The following is a 16,609-nucleotide window of genomic DNA, read 5'->3' as shown; positions in this document are numbered from 1 at the left end:
TTATTTTAATTATGTATAGATTCGTAACAATGTATAATATATAGATAAGAAATAAAATGATATAAAATTCACTTCAATATGATTACGAAAACAGAATATCTTTTAGAATAAAAGAAGGGTAAGATATTAGCATCTTAAATGTATCGTAAGGTACATCGAAATATTTCAATATTCCTCGGGTGCTATAATAGTCATCGATTTTAAATATTAACTTCTCGTTTTTCCTACTATTTAATTGCAACCTATGATACTTTGCAACGTCATTTCTTTAAAACATTCGCACAAAAGATGTTTGCAAATAATATAACCGTAATCATGTAAACCAGGCACGCAAAAATATTCGATTGAAAGCAGTATTCCTCTATCGCTAAAAAATAAATTACTTTCTATAGGAACACAACAATTCTAAATCTATACATATTTGCTAGAAATAATATATACTATGGCTATTAAATATAAATAGCAGCGGTATTTCATTATTTCATGTAGTATGCTTTCATTATGCTTGTTATTTAAGTACTAAATTCGTAAAATTAAATGAATTATTTTAATTTTTGTTTATACATATCACGCCGAATTGTAGATCGAATTTTCTAACATATATGAAATTATGTTATCCACCATTTTTATCCATAAACATGGATCTTATCTTCGCAAAAGAATGCATTCCAACAAGTTAAATTGCGTCAAATCAAATTTGAATTGAAATAAAGTATCGCACGGTACTCTTCTGTGTATAGTGTACAATATTTATAATTCGAAAATCAAATATATCATATCGCATAAATCTGAAACAGTTATCTTGCAACACGTTAACTTCTAAAATATAAAATACCGTTATCGTTTTGTATTATACAAAAATATAAATACTTTGATATCAAGTTATCGAATTACGAAAACAATTATACACATTTCAAAACTACACTGTTTAGAATACTAATTTCGATTATCTCGCAGGGCTACAAGATCGTCAGTAACATTGTTTAATTTCAAATAGACGATTTCAAATACCTTTTAAGTGTCAAACAGTATACAGCTATCTGAACAAATTTATACTCTAAATCGTAACGTTATTTTTATAATTTACAGTTTTGGATAGAGTTTTTAGTGCATTTTACAGAATAGATTTCTGATAAGATAAAGATCTCGATTTTCAGGAAATACATTTTTCATAGCTTAGCTACTATTACCTTCGTATCTCTTCTCTGACATATTTAAAATAAAAATTTTTTAAAACGGTGAATTCATTCCAAGTTTTGTACCAAATTCAAGTCGTGCCCTCTTTTGATATCTCACGTTTACCCTAAAAATTTTCGACGTTAGAAACTTACTAAATGTTTTTCCTAATGCCTTTTTTATACTTACTTAATCTCTTGCCACTTTATTAATTCGTTAATTGCAAAAATTAATGGCAATGAAACTAAAAAAAAGAGAGGAAGATGTAGAGGAAAATCTTCGATATTCTGTCCTTCGTCTTTCCAAAATTTGCAGAACACAGTTCCTGAGAATACTGCTTGTGCGCATAAACTACAAAAACGTAATTCGAATAGGATATTTTTTTATGGAAGATAAAGTTTCGCGTATATCTTAGTAATCGTAAATCTTATACTCACGCTATAAATGCACTGAAGAACCATACATAATTGTTGAATGGCTGTTTCTTCCAAATGGAATATTCCCTATGTACAAAGCCTACGGATATTGTTACTGTACAAAAAGAAATATTCAATGTTCAAATAGAATTTAACTCAATAGATCGTTTCGAAATATTTGAAAATAGTAAAATTTACCTAAATGTAAAACTAACAAGGACAAGGCGAAATGTTGTATCACTAAAATAATATTTGGTTTATCCCCCCAACCACCCCATGAAACTTTTCCCTGCGCATCGGGATACACATACAGGCACTTGGAGTCTGCTGTGTAAATAGGACACAAAGTCAAGAACGAAATACATTGCGATAGTACTATCGTTATGATTGTTGGTAAAAATTTGCTGCCGTAACACCACAGAATGAACAATGCAACCTGAAAAGTCAAGAATTTACCTATCAATTAGATATTAAAAAATTTATATAGTATACATAAGGTATTTCAAAACACTTTAAATTTAGTAGAGAAATGTAAAACTAGTGATGCATTTCTTACCTCGCCATTTACAGTGCACTGATTTTTCCCAGTTGCACGTTGCATTATGGTAGGATCCATAGGCGTAGCGATCATGGATATAGATAACATTGGAATGATTAAGCAACACAACCATAAGACTTGATCGACCGAAAATAGAGGTGGTAGCAACAAGAAACCAGACAGAGCTTGAGTGAAGGAGAGAGTAACTGTACAACAGAGCCAGAATTGCACGCAATTCCAAAGGCACGTCATATAATGTCGAGCCTAAATATGTAATAGATAATATCCAGTAATTATGATGACAATAATAAGAACTGAATTAGAACTGAAAATGTAACTGAAATAATCCTGGATTACAAATATTTAATTAATCGTACTACGATCTTTAAATTTTTATATCCTAATTTCCGTCTTACTTCAACTATCAGAAAACACTTTTGGATAGAAAATGATTCAAAAGAAGTAATAGGGTTAATAATTGGATATTTTGAGGAACCCATCATTTACCTCCATAATTAAATGGAATATCGCAATTGGATCTTCTCGTTTAACGCTTAACGAACAGGCAATAGAATTCAGTGCTCTACTCAAATCGACTGGAGATGGACCTTGGTCTTCTTTAGTTGGCGTCAATGCTGGAACTCTTTGACAAACTTGTGGATAGAGTGGTTCCACTGCCACTCTAAAACCACAAATATTTTCCATCATTATTTTATGCTTGAATGATGCATGAAACAGTTGAATGTACGAATGTATGAATAATTGCTACTTTTGTTCGTGTCGATTAAATTTTATACCACCTTATTTTAAACAAAATTCAATTTTTATAAACATGACGTTTATTACCGACGTTTCTCGTCGTACATCGACGATTTTAAAGAAACCAGATAATTCTATGTGTCAGGATGAGAATTTTGTATATCTGCAATCAAATAAAGTGCGTCCTATGGTATACTCTAAATCTTACAAGAAACCAACCTTGAAAATTGAGTCAGAGACCACATATGGTTTGTCATATATGAAATACGATTGTATTTCTAAACCAAAATTTCATTACGGGGTACACGAAAAGAAAGTGCCTAGTAAAACTGGAAAGTTCGACTTTGACACGGTGAATAAACTTTCGTACCAAGCTGCAACTGGAAAATTGCGCAGAGCTTTCGTTCCAACATCATGTTTATCTATCAGTGGTTTTCACGACATGACGTCTACTTTCAAGCAATCTTACTTAGATCCTGGATACGTGAAAACAATGTCTTATAAACCGTACCAAGGGAAAGTTCGGCATCCAATGCCAGTGGATTATAACACAGTAACGAAGGAATCTTATCAAGATTTTGGTATTCCTATAGTTAGAAGACCACGAAAGAGAGAATTCTGGCAAACTAAATTCAAAACAAACTATTACACTACAAATCAATTGTCGTATCAATACGTAGAGCCATCTTCAAAAAGGGTTCGTGTATGCTATCGACCAGTGATATCTGCTCAAATCGAGAAAGACACTGTTTATAGTACGAGTTATCAAGTTCCTGGTCGTTGCGTAGCTAAAGATGTAGTTTGTGAATGACATTGTATGCGTGTAATATATCTAATAATTTTGTAGAAAATCATTCGTTAATTATTAAAGTAATAATAATATTTACCCTGCATCCGCTTGCATAAAGATGGGCATGTTCTCTGCATTGGCGGAAGAGCCAAGTACGCAAACAACTTCTCCGTAATCTTGCATAATGTGCAACATTTCCCTTGTAACAGTAGTGTTGCAATCAGTAAACAGAGATACCAAAAGAGGAACATTATCTATTAATTCTATATGCGGTCTAATTTTATCGATGCCTCGAGGTAGTTTTGCCTGAAGAATACGTAAAGTATAAAAATACATCCAGGGTAAGATTTTGTCACAGAAACTTACCCTGTTTGATAAATCAAAATTTACGGGAGCACTTTGCTCCGTGCTGTCTGTAAGACAACTCAAAGATCGCCATGCTTCTTGTCCGGAACCTAAATCTACACTTTGTACAAGTACACTGTCTTCGCTTCGCACTGTATCCTGTTCCCTATTGAGAATCGATTACTTACTAAATATTTTGTATATTTATTTTTGTTATAAATTCAAATTATTAACAGAAGACTCGATCATCTACGAGTATGTAAAATCAAAGTATGAGTACAATGGTAATGAAAGTACCAAACGTGAGAAATATATACCAAAAGGAGTCGAGACTATACAGAAAGTGTGGGAGAGAACGAAAAATAATTACGAAAAGTGTGACGATCCCGTTCTCGTAATCCTTCGTACTAGGTGACTTAGACTGCCATGCAAAATCAGAATAATATCATAGCTATAATATTATAACTCGAAATAATCATAAAGACTGGTAATCTCAAAGAAACGTTTCAAGTTTGGATAGAGACGAACCTATGGCTCATAGCGCTTTTGACTTGAGATGTTCCTGTATCGTTCCATTCCGTGGTCTCATCGTCGAATTTTACCGTGGAGAAATCGGTGTTTATAGCGCTCGGTGCGGACATACTCATCGCACGACTATTATCCAGATTAGTGCTACAATGTAAAATAGATCATACTATGTAAAAGCGATTTTCTCGTGTATCGTTCATGCAGGATAAAATTCTTAGAACACAAACACATCGATGCAGCATATTTATGCAGCAGAAATGTTTGAATGCATGCTTTTAATGTTCAAGTATTCAGCGATATTTTAATCGACTATCGTATTCGTGAAGCGAAAGCACATTTTTTAATCGAAAATTGATACGTGTATATAATAAGATATAACGATGAATGTATTATTTATTTAGTGTATTATGTGTGATAAGAGGGTAAATATGTAACATACCGAGGAGAGACACGATTAAGCAAGTGGCTGGCCTCATCCATGCAGGAGTAATTATGTTGATGAGATTGGGCCGAGGGAGTGGGTGAGGACATGGCTGCTGCCTGGCTCACCCACCAACCCACTGGACTCTCGGACCTAATATTGGCGTGTTAGTTACATACATTTATTTGTGTATATCATGTATGTCACGTAAATTACGAGATATTAACACATGTGCATTAGAATAACTGTAGAAAGTGTATAAGAATCGATGTAGTTAAAAAGTTGTATCCGCTAATAAGAAGCCATTAAAAACTATGGAACGTAATTGACCAGTAACTACCAGCGCAAATACAATCAATTTAACTTAATACTCTAATCATTAACATAAATAGGATACATGGAAAATATTGGTAAGAGACAATACTTAAACGTGAAAGTCGGCTAGAGTACTTGATAAGACTTGAAATCAAACGGGACAAGAAAATCATATAATTGCATTCGAAGAACGTTTAACTCTATGTAAAAACCGATAAGAAAAAAAATTATTAATAAAGGGCGTAACGAGTAAACATGCAAATTAGTAACAGTAATGAAAGAAAGAGGTATAGACAAACATATACGATGGGGGCATGTGCGGATATCTCTCCAGCCATTGCTGTCTCCTGTAACGTACATGCATATTTTACATTCACATCCACAGTTATGACGAATAGCTAGTTATACAAATTTATTATATCAGTTGCCACGATTTATTTTAGACTTAACAACAAGATTAGAGAAGAGAAAAAACACTAAGAGACAACATATATCTATATATGTATATATTCAGATTAATCGACGAAGAAGAAGAAATGTAACACAAAAAACATACAATTAGTGTAATACTTTGTGTCGAACATGTTTTTGTACACAGACTTTACACGTAAAAATAGAGAACATATTTATACTTTCCAACGTGAGGACATGCCCCAAACTTTTTAGATTAATCCAAAAGCAAAAAAAAGCAAAGCAAAGTAGTTTATAGAGACAATGATATTTGATAGAATAATGAGGTACAGTACCTAGCTCTTTCACTGAGCAACGATATGTGGCAATTCCATCCGCTTTCCAGCCCCATTTTCTCCGAGAACACGCGTGATCTTAGTTCGTTTTCTTTGCTGAAGTGAACGAATCGAATGCACGCCCTGTCGAGTTGCTCGATTAATTGTACCTGTCAAATATTTTATGTAATTTCTTTTGTTACTTCATCTTATGTGCATCAATTTACTGAAATATCTTACCATATCAATTTGGGCTTGGTACTGCATAGTCACCATCCCAATAAAGACTTGATTGCATTGAATTTCAAAGCAACTATCAATGTCGCTAACGTTATCATCTTTGTTTTCACTACATAGCAAAGAATCTATAAAAATTCGCATAAAAATAGATTAATTAAATAGATTAATGAGAAATATATATAGTAATCATAATTACCGGTTGAATGGAATTGTCCAAGTATTCCTTTTACTCTGGGATCGAGAACGTTTCGAAAGTCCCAAGGTAGTGGAGTAGGACTTCTGTGAGGTGCATATAAATGTTTGCTATCCGCGGGAAGTTCTAAGTATATCTTAGTCATTCTATCACAAATACCACGTGTTAGTGGTCTGTACGCAAATGCAGTGCAATATGACGTTAAGCTCGTTCTTTGATAAAAATCTTGCACCTTTTTTCTGAAATGTACACATTCGGTAAATATATCAAAAAATAAAAAAAGCACTAGATGTCTTAAAGGCTAATATTTCCATGTACCGATCCGATGCTGAAAGTGGACATAGATCATGACCATCCCAAAATTCGATACAGGAATCCAAAATTATGTCCGCTGTACCCTGTGTAAGCAGTTGCAAACCACCGCCACTCCTTTCTCTAACTACCACGGCGACCATGTGTGGAAACGGAAACTTCAATTTTGTTGCGATACTTAAAGATCGTGCAAACTTTATATCTCGTCGAACCATTTCTGGTTGCTACAACAGGGAGAACTGTAATTTTCCCATTTAGAGATATGCAAACAGAGGGGTTTGATCAATGCTTACGACGTGTCTAAACGTAGACAATTGTTGCTCCAATTGAAATATATTTTGTGCCTGGTCTTGGAAACCTATCTGCTTCGCTAATTCACATAAACACCTATACGAATCATATACGTAAATTTGAATAAATGGAAATTTACATCGACGAATGAAAAGGGAAATAGAACAAAAATGTGAGTTTGCTCCATGACTAACATTCCTATGAATATATGTATGCCGGAGATACATTCACCCATATAAACGGATTAACTACGAATACGGAGGATACGTAAAATAACTATGGTTGGACTGACCACATATGTCCAAGGCTCCCTGATTCGTCGACTAAATACACTTGTCTTGAACTTTGCATTGTATCTTTTGCTTGATACCCACTCTTATCTTCTATACTGTGATCCTGGTAGCTGACAAATGTGTATGATCAACGTTACTAGTAATTGGTCATGTTACCATTTGCATTGAACTGTTCTTGGGATTATGTGTATGATAAAACTGGATGTAATTAGCTTGACATTTGGAAGAATTAGTTCGACTATTGCACACAAACGAGGGGAAGAAATACAGTGCGATAAAAGACATAAACGAAAACGTGATTCTAGCGACATGGATACGTACCGTCTGTTTGTAACCGGTACAAGATCCTCATTATACAGAGCTTCACACGTGACATGGCAACAAAACTGCATATAATGCTCTTGGGTATCCATATTACACGTATTGAGGAGGATGGCCAAACCTAGGGGTTTTAATGAGTTCAAGTGTTGTCTCCAGGAATGGTCGTCAAACTGTAGACGAAATGGCAAGGCGTGATCGTGAGTCAGGTCCAAAACTTCGGCTGCTGAGTGAGACAAATCTGAAAATTTGTTTATTTTTTAATAGATATTTTATAAGACATACTTACCGCATTTATTTATTACCATGTGTTATATATGACGTCTTATTTGAATCTTGTTTGGAGTCTTCAGCTTGTGCCTGACATTGAGGTTCTGAGGTTCTATCTACACTACCAGTACTGTAAAATAATCTACACGTCACATTTATGATCTTAAGAATTCGTATGTTCTTAAGAAGTATATTTACCTTGAAGACGGGGATAAAGTATTAGCATTTCTTAAAAAAAATACTTTCTCTGCAGTTGGATTAGGCCACGAAAGAATCCCTTTTTTATCTACGCAACACAGTGCCTGGAAATTGGTTTGCTTTCATTCATTCCTTCACATTATTTAAAAATTAAATTGTCGTGTATTTAAAGTACCGTGACTGATCCTAAGACGTGTAGAATACTGGCGGATCTCGACATCATATGTTCTTTACCAACTAAAATATTGAAAAAGTATTCTTTTAATTCCAACCAATTGTACACTACTTCCTGGTTGCTAGGCCCAGAAATATCTGCGTCTTCGAAAGGATCCACAAACTAAAACCAAAGTATTTTAGAAAATATTGTACAAATAATTTGGTCAATAGTCGACGGAAAATTTCTTTTATGTTAAAAATGTATTAACCTGAAGTTTCTTCGAAGATTGATAAAGCTTAAACAGAGCTTTGAAACGAGCCATTCCGAAACAATTTAAAAAGATCCAGCAAGTCGGAAATACTAACGGAAGCAAAGGGATACTAACAGCAATCGGTTGTAGCAAGAACATTTCGTTCCAGTAACCAACACCGAAATATTCTGTCGCGTATAAGTATCGAAACAAATTGACAAGTAATACGATGATCAGAAGAACTGGATAAGCCAGTTGTTCGATGCAACAAATCATTAAAAGATGCCGTTTGCGATTGTGATATGTAACCGGCCTATCAAGAGCTTGGTCAAGAGCCATTCTAAGATTCATCAAATAGGGTGTCTCTTGAAGTTTATAGACTTTATTTTTCAATGGCGTTCGAGCTTGTGGCGTTGAAAAAATTTCATTTGCGCTGTGGACCTGCGGACTATATACTTCTCTTGCGTGTAACATCGGCGCGTCAGCATCCTGAAATGACTTCTCATTATTATCCTTTACTTTATATGATAAACTGTATTAAGCTTTAAAATGTTGAACTTACATCATAAGGAATACAATATCCAGGTGATTGTTGTCCAGGTTTTATAACAATTATATCACCGGCAACTAATAATGCCCAAGGCAAATTAACTATACGACCATCGCGATAAGTCCACTGCAAAGTTAGACAGGGGGACAATGGACTGCATAAATGTGGATAATTTTCAGGATTCCATTGAGAATTATTCTTTGCCACTGAAATATGGAAAATAATATTGCAGAAAAATTTAAAATATAATAAAGTAATAATATTTGAATATGTACCTTCCAATTGCTCAAGAAGAACTCGTACTCTATAAGGAATTTCTTCATGTCGTAATTTATTATCGGATATGACTAAAATAAAATTTAATACTACCAAACAACAAACGGTCAGTCCTTCATAAGGCAGTGTAGGGTGCCTATAACGATAAAAAATTGTACGCATTATATTTCTTTATATATCAAAGGAAGCAGTATTTAACATTCAATACAAAATACAGTTACAAGCAGTAGCTTGAAAGTATCAACAGCAAGCATTAATTAACTGTACAATAGGACATTATGTTTGATACATAAATAAAAGTTAAGTTAATTCATACCATGTATCGTTGGTTGTGAAGAATGCAATAACAAGGATAATGGCATTGATCAAAAGTGCAATTGCTGAAGTCCAACAAAGAGTTGTGTACTGACTACGATGATGTAAAGTGTCCTTTAGCCAAGCTTTATATTTTCTGCACATAATATATACAGTATACAAAGTATAAAATATGGAATTCGTTCTTCAACATAAATAGCAAATAAGTAATAGAGTTACTTATTTCTCCTATATTCTTCCTCATACTCTTGTAATACTCTCCTAATATCGCGTTGTAATGTTTCAAGAGCAATTTTTGTACTTAGCCCTAATGGTTCTGTGGACTTATTCTTAACATTTTCACTTGGTTTAGAAGTGTTGTCCTTTGCTCGATCACCATCCATTTTCTATATAATCAAATCATTAAATTGTTGTATGCCTTAATATCTGGTATGCATTGAAATTCACATATACAGATTCCATAAATTATAACACATATATAACACAAATATGCATACAAAAATCTACTGTGGTAGCACTTTTATGTATGAAAAGATAATATAGGCTAGAGGAAGGATAATTATGTTGATACATACTACTAGGTTTTATTTATATGAAATAAGAACTGATAACTATTTAATGAACTAATGATAAATATATCATTTTGAGATATACATATATTTTAAAAAGTAAATATAACATGCAGAGTAAACAAAAGAGAAAAATATAGACAAACAAGATTTCTAATAGTCTGTGATCCGCTCCAACAACATTGTTTTAATCTTGTTATAATTTTTAGATCATGCATTTGAATCTCGAAATTTAATAATACTCTGAAGCACCACCAATCTGTCTACATTCTAATCCACACCATGAAAAAATGAATAACCAAAGACATAAGTCGACAACAAATTTAAGCAACACTTTGAATTTTTATTACGGCATAAGTAGGTAGAGGAAATCGAAATAAATAAGGAAAGAACTATGCAAATATGATTTATTAATACAGCCAGTTTCGAGGGATAGAAGCAAATCAAAACAAACGGAATGAGGTTAAAATGCATTAACACTTGCATAAATCGATTAATATTAACGAACGATATTGTACTATTTAGGTTTTATAATCTCTTGCTTTAAAATTTGGCCGTAAATCAGTAAACTAAAGGTAATGGAAAAAGGCATAATTTTGAATGACCTAAATCAGAACGAAGAATGCATATTCAGATCGGTCAGAGCACAAACACGTAGCCGAGCATATGACGCAATGCTGACGACAGTGTTGTGTATGTAGTTCTGTTGTTTTCAAGTAAAATTTTGTGCTTGATTTAATAAAAGTTGAAATTAATACACTTCAAATTTTCATGCATCGCAATGCATGGGTATAGTACACAAATAATTTTGGAGTGCATGCACTCATTTTCATAGTGTTTGTTAAATTGTAATATAACATAACCTCACAACAATGGATTTACTGTATACTGTAAATAGAAAACTCACACCAAAACCGTTTCTAAATCAAGAAAGGTATGTGATCATTATAATTTTTTAAAATTTTCATAGATATTAAATATTTTATTGAAAGTAACTTTTCACTGATATAATATATTTTGAGCATTTGTTATCCATACTAATATATTACAAACAAATAAAGTATTAAAAGATAACATGTATTTCATTTACCATAATATGTATATCTATTAATAGTTTGATATAATTGGTATATTTATTTTTATAAATCTTATGCATATATTATAATTAAGTTTGACTCCGAGAATATACTTTTTAAAACATAATTCTTTAATGTTTATGCAGTAATCAAATTTTTAGCCTGTATGAGGGACAATCTTTATGCTCGTTATCTAGTCGTAACATAGCTGCATTTACTACAACTACAGAATTAGATGATACCAATGGAAAGACATGGGGATCTCATGTTTATGTTTGCGATTTAAATATGCCTTGGCATACTCACAAGTATGAAACATTTTTAAGTAATTACCTGTCCAAAAAATTTTACAAAATTAACCAATATTATTATATAACATTAGGGTATTATCAAACAAAAATATTATTACTGCATTGGAATGGGATTTACCAGGTGATAAATTAGTTGTTTGTGATTCTACTGGACATATCCAATTATGGATGTTTAAAGATCATGTTCTTAATGATTGGGTACTAATTGGTTCCACCTGTTTTGTTGGTGAACATATATTAGGCGCAGCTTGGTTTCATAATGGGAAAAAGGTATTTATAATGTTAAGGAGTTACTTTAAAGAGCCATTAGTACCATTATTTTATAGAGGAAATGTATTATTTCAGACAGGACTTGTGACAGAGAAAAAAGATAGTATTCATTATAGTGAGAAATTTAATCATTTACCCTTTGTTCCTTCTGTAAGACAGTTTGGTGGTAGAGCAGCAGAAGGTGTATTGGTAGTTTCAACCACTGGCATGGTTGGTGCTGTTATGATCACAAAAGACTTTCAGAATCCTATTTGTTCCTCTACTGAAAGTTTAGGCAGCACAAGGCACAGAATAACAGCAGTTGATTTATGTTATGGGAAAAGTACATATATAATCATGTCTTAATTAACATTAAGATACTTCAATAACAACTAATAGATCAATATAAAACATTGTAAACTTTTAGATGGCCATATTCTGGTAGCCATAAGTAGTGGAAATATTTGTTTGCCAATCAGGTGTTATAGAGTACTAGTACGCAAAAATGATGATAAGTGTACCATTACATCACAAGCACTGCCTAGTTTTTTCCTACAAGATGGCACACCAAAGGACAATACATGTAAAGTGGAAAAATTTATAATTAATACTTATAACTGATCATGCATTGTCAGATTTTAAAATACAAAAATTTTCTTTTTCTTAGATACAAGTGTAACACATTTAAAGTTTGTAGTTCGAGAAGATGCAGATTCTTTAGTTATTGCTGTTAATAGCGATAGTGGTGGTATAGTCGAAGTATGGGAATTAAGGGAAAAATCGCAACCTGTTCATAAGTTGTTTCAGCCCAAAACATTAGAACCATTTAAAACTGTAGTGGTATGTGTTCAAATTGGAAGGATTATATACATAAAATTTGTCCGATTTCTGCTTAATCGTATATTTTTGACACAAATTTATAGGTATGGCAGCATCAATCGCAATATCGTTGTCAGTCACCAATAACAGCGATAGCGACTACAAAATTATCTATAGTCACCACATTACCTCCCCCAAGTTACGTTGTAGTAGCTTTAGCAGATTCTTCAATACATTGTTTAAGTCGTGATTGCTTAAAAGAAGTAGCTTATTCTTCTCTGAATATGGCATGGCGGTCTGAAGAGCCAAATAATAAGTACTTTAGAAATTCAGTTTCAATAACGAATATAGACCTATCTTGGCTAGGTTGTGTACTTTTAGCATGTGATACACGTGGAAATTTGTATGCATATAAATTACTACCTGATGGAGGTTATTCAGTTTACAATAAATTTATATAAGAAACAGTGTCCTTAAAAAATATAGTATACCGTATTACTGATTCCTTTTACAGGACCATCATTGACATTAAGTTATGCCTGTACATTATTAGAATATTGTTTAGTAACAGGATTAGATTGGTTGGATATATTGTTGTGTTTGAGGTCTTCGATGATCGAACCATTGTGTGAAAGATTGGATGTTTCTTTTAATAGACAATTACAGCCAATACAACAGTATCATTATATCCAATTTCTTTGCATCAAAATATCATTGTACAGGTATCGTATTACTTTTATATTTAAAAATTGTTCTTATGAAAGTCTGTGGATCTGCTTCGTGTAGTTTTCGTGTAGTTTTCGCGCAGGATCACCGCTAAAAATGTATTTTCAGGATGCTAGTATCAGGACAAAGTAAGGCGGCAGATTTGTCGTCGTTGCTTATGATACATTCAGTAGCAACAGCATTTAAGTCGTTATTACGTCCATCAGATTTAATTTCTCATGATAAGGGACCAGCAGAGAGTTTAGCAGCAGTAATTAATGATGCTATTACTGATGTAGATAAGGTAAAAATGAAACATATTTTTCCTAAATTTATATCCTAGTGGATAATTAATACGTAATTGCATGTAATAGTTGTAGTAGATAATTAATATGTTATTGCTAGGTACTTTTACACCTCGATCCCAAAGAATTTACTGTAGAACCAAGTACACTTCAGTCGTTGCAGCAATTAATTCAATGGGTCGCGGATCTAGCTCTGAATCTTTTAGCTCGTCTTCCGGAGCAGCGATTGCAAATGAAATCTGGCGGTGTGAGTATTGTAAATAAATTTCGAAAAATATAATTATTCCTTTGTCTAAACTAGCATAATCGTACTCATTTTTTCTTTTTCGTAATATCGACGCAGTATGAACTTCTGAAGGATCACAAGGCCTTAAATACATTGAGAGAACTGCTCGTAATTATACGTATATGGGGTTTATTACGTCCTTCGTGTCTTCCAGTATTTCTTCGTAGTGCCGATAATCTTGATGTGTTGGCCTTGTTATTCCGCTTATTATCAAAATTGGTTCAGCCGAACGGAGATGCCCAGACTCAGCAGGTAGACGATGGTTTAATTGGTAAGCTCGTTCATCATTGTTATGTAGTATTATAAATAGTATAAATGTATCTATACTTATTTATATTAATAACATGTAGTGAAATGATTGATAATTCGTGTATAACATTTATAGCTAGCCGTTGAAACTTTATCGTAATATGTTGGTTAGTAGGAAGTAAGATAAGACACCACTTCCTCATGCGTTTGAAAGGAATTACAGATTTTTTCATTCAGTAGCGGTAAATGCATGCTAATGAGTATACGTGAAATGCAAAAATATAAGAAATATATAGTGTGATAGTGTTATAATTTTTCGATTTTCTTTTTGTACACTTTAAAATGAGTGAGAAACTTGCGGCAAAACACACAAATTCGGTAGCTTTAAAAAAGCACAAGCTATTGTTAAACAGGAGTGAATCGAGAAGTTGTTGCCCATATTCGAGACCGCATAGATTAGCCATATTTTGTATAATAACATGCTGTATATTTGTACTTTATTGGATCATATTGTCTCCTCTTTTAATCAGTGCTCATCATTCAGGCAAGGCTAAAAATTGGCCCAATGGGTGGTACATTTTGAATTGGATTATCGCATTTTTAATTTGGCTTTTCATTATGTTATGCTTGCTTTTAATTTGGAAATGTTTCGAAATTAAACATCATAATGACGATGTTAAACTGCAATCCTATGGTACAAATGATTCTTTGAATTCGGGGACCTTGATTAATACGAAACTCAATCATTCGCAAAATGTAAAACTGAAAGATACAAAACAAGATGGACCTCCGATCGATTCAATTTCTGATAAAGATAGAATTGCCTGTGATAAATCAAATATGGATATTTTGGATAAATCTTGGCATAACAAAGTTAAAAAGCATAAAGATCTTCCTCCTCTTGTGATTCATCGTCGTAATTCAGGTAATGAGGTCGGACGTATTGGAACTATAAATATGGAGAAAAATGTTAATAAAGATGAAGATATACCCAAGTCAGGAAATGATACTTTAAAAAACCAAAGAGAATCAATGAAAGATTACTTAAAGTTAGTAGCAGTTACGCCGCAAGATGAATTGGACACAAAGAGTCCGAAAGGATCTCTTTCTCCAAGAGAGTTATTTTTTATCGACCTCATAAGAGAAGCTGAGAAAGCTGAACAAAACAGAACAAGTAATCCTCAAGGAACGGAAGGAAACCAATTTTTCCCAAGTGATTTTTTGCTGGCTAGAAAAGATGTTAACAAAGATAAGAGAGAAAAGCAAAAACCAACTGATATTCCAACAAATAAACAGCAAGAAGTAACATATTTTATCGCGGATGTAAAAAGTCCGAAAAGGGAAAAAAATGAAGTATATTTAGAAATCGAGCCCGATCAAGAGTCAGCCAAAAAGTGGTGTGTGTGTTTGAATAACGAAAAACCAATCCTTGTTTTACAAGCTGATTCCAAGGACGATTCCAAAAATTAAGTCGTTTTATCCGAAATATAATTAGATATTCCGTAGTTTAATAAAATATTTAAATCATTCATTTTACTACTAGTTATAAATTTCTGCGCTATATTATATACATAGCATAGTACATAATGATAGTAGGATAGTCAAGGAGGCATAAGAAAATACTTCATAGTAATCTTTTTAAAGAGGGCAATAAAATGATAAATGTAATAAATTATGTGCTATGACAATGACTTTCTTCCAGATGATTGTTGCTTACTACCTAATCAGATTATGATACCACAATTACATCAGGGCAATAGCATAACAGCTATAGCTACACCTGTACTATTTTATCAAAACTTTCCTTTGCAGGTAAATAGAGCAGAATATTCCCTCATTGATTCAATAAATGATTTGTAATTATCTTTAATTTTAATCGTAGTTAGAATATGGCATAGAACCTGAACAATTGCTATTTGTACCTGAACTCAATCCAGTTGAAGGTTGTATGCATAGTGGTCAGATTGTAGATGGTATTAGGCATTTGTATCTTGGGAAGCAACCACTTCTCGTGAAACAATGTACAAGGTATTAGATATAAGTGCATTGACGAAATAATGATAAAAAAAATGACGAATAAAGTTGTTGTAAATTAAAATTTCAGGTGTGTTGGAAAAGCACAAATTCAAAATATGACAAGGACAGCTGCAATTAGAGCATGGGATCAAAGGTGGGCTCGAGCTTGTCGTTGCGGTGGCATTTGGCGAATTCATAAAACTTGTCCCTAAATAAGTAATTTACTGAAAGTAATGTACTGAAATTTATATTACAACTAATTAAAATTTTGTACATGATAAGACAAATCACATTAAACATTTTTATTCAAGATATGATATATTTTATTCAATATTTTTGTAAATAATA

The 16,609-nt window shown here is 32.9% G+C and overlaps 4 protein-coding genes across 13 annotated transcripts; 3 read left to right on the top strand and 1 right to left on the bottom strand.

Annotated features, from left to right (window-relative positions):
* Positions 1–146: 146 nt before the first annotated feature.
* l(2)k05819 (transmembrane protein 94-like protein l(2)k05819) lies at positions 147–10,942 on the bottom strand. 8 transcript variants are annotated; one of them, XM_033341917.2, is made up of 27 exons: positions 10,851–10,942; positions 9,896–10,062; positions 9,678–9,812; positions 9,361–9,497; positions 9,098–9,291; positions 8,554–9,024; positions 8,304–8,465; positions 8,129–8,232; positions 7,966–8,060; positions 7,664–7,901; positions 7,342–7,452; positions 7,052–7,145; positions 6,765–6,982; positions 6,450–6,685; positions 6,254–6,378; positions 6,035–6,183; positions 5,588–5,635; positions 4,992–5,126; positions 4,553–4,696; positions 4,046–4,190; positions 3,777–3,985; positions 2,638–2,812; positions 2,149–2,394; positions 1,791–2,028; positions 1,614–1,707; positions 1,366–1,527; positions 147–1,303 (listed from the first exon to the last, which is right to left on the bottom strand). In XM_033341917.2, the coding sequence occupies exons 2-27, from the start codon at positions 10,057–10,059 to the stop codon at positions 1,231–1,233; spliced, it is 4,302 nt and encodes a 1,433-aa protein (XP_033197808.1). In that variant the 5' UTR covers positions 10,060–10,062; positions 10,851–10,942; the 3' UTR covers positions 147–1,230. The 8 variants fall into 8 exon arrangements, 7 of the variants coding, with proteins under 7 accessions (XP_033197808.1, XP_076479560.1, XP_076479558.1 ...); XM_076623445.1 differs by having other exon boundaries at positions 10,764–10,898; XM_076623443.1 differs by lacking the exon at positions 10,851–10,942 and adding an exon at positions 10,392–10,750.
* LOC117160872 (uncharacterized) lies at positions 2,873–3,771 on the top strand. Its single transcript, XM_033341929.2, has one exon. The coding sequence runs from the start codon at positions 2,873–2,875 to the stop codon at positions 3,698–3,700; it is 828 nt and encodes a 275-aa protein (XP_033197820.1). The 3' UTR covers positions 3,701–3,771.
* Positions 10,926–16,573, top strand: MED16 (mediator complex subunit 16). 3 transcript variants are annotated; one of them, XM_033341925.2, is made up of 14 exons: positions 10,926–11,179; positions 11,483–11,629; positions 11,704–11,902; positions 11,978–12,224; positions 12,309–12,464; positions 12,549–12,721; positions 12,805–13,132; positions 13,215–13,422; positions 13,535–13,709; positions 13,811–13,957; positions 14,054–14,267; positions 15,948–16,057; positions 16,128–16,273; positions 16,350–16,573. In XM_033341925.2, exons 1-14 carry the CDS (start codon positions 11,118–11,120, stop codon positions 16,471–16,473), a joined length of 2,436 nt encoding a protein of 811 aa, XP_033197816.1. In that variant the 5' UTR covers positions 10,926–11,117; the 3' UTR covers positions 16,474–16,573. The 3 variants fall into 3 exon arrangements, with proteins under 3 accessions (XP_033197816.1, XP_033197815.1, XP_076479564.1); XM_033341924.2 differs by having other exon boundaries at positions 11,468–11,629; XM_076623449.1 differs by lacking the exons at positions 10,926–11,179; positions 11,483–11,629 and having other exon boundaries at positions 11,762–11,902; positions 11,959–12,224.
* Positions 14,274–15,923, top strand: LOC117160870 (uncharacterized). The gene has a single exon (XM_033341926.2). The coding sequence runs from the start codon at positions 14,588–14,590 to the stop codon at positions 15,713–15,715; it is 1,128 nt and encodes a 375-aa protein (XP_033197817.1). The 5' UTR covers positions 14,274–14,587; the 3' UTR covers positions 15,716–15,923.
* Positions 16,574–16,609: the final 36 nt, after the last annotated feature.

This window comes from Bombus vancouverensis, chromosome 12 (genome assembly GCF_051014615.1).
Source record: "Bombus vancouverensis nearcticus chromosome 12, iyBomVanc1_principal, whole genome shotgun sequence".
NCBI lineage: Eukaryota > Metazoa > Arthropoda > Insecta > Hymenoptera > Apidae > Bombus > Bombus vancouverensis.
This window is presented reverse-complemented; position numbering and strand designations above follow the sequence as displayed.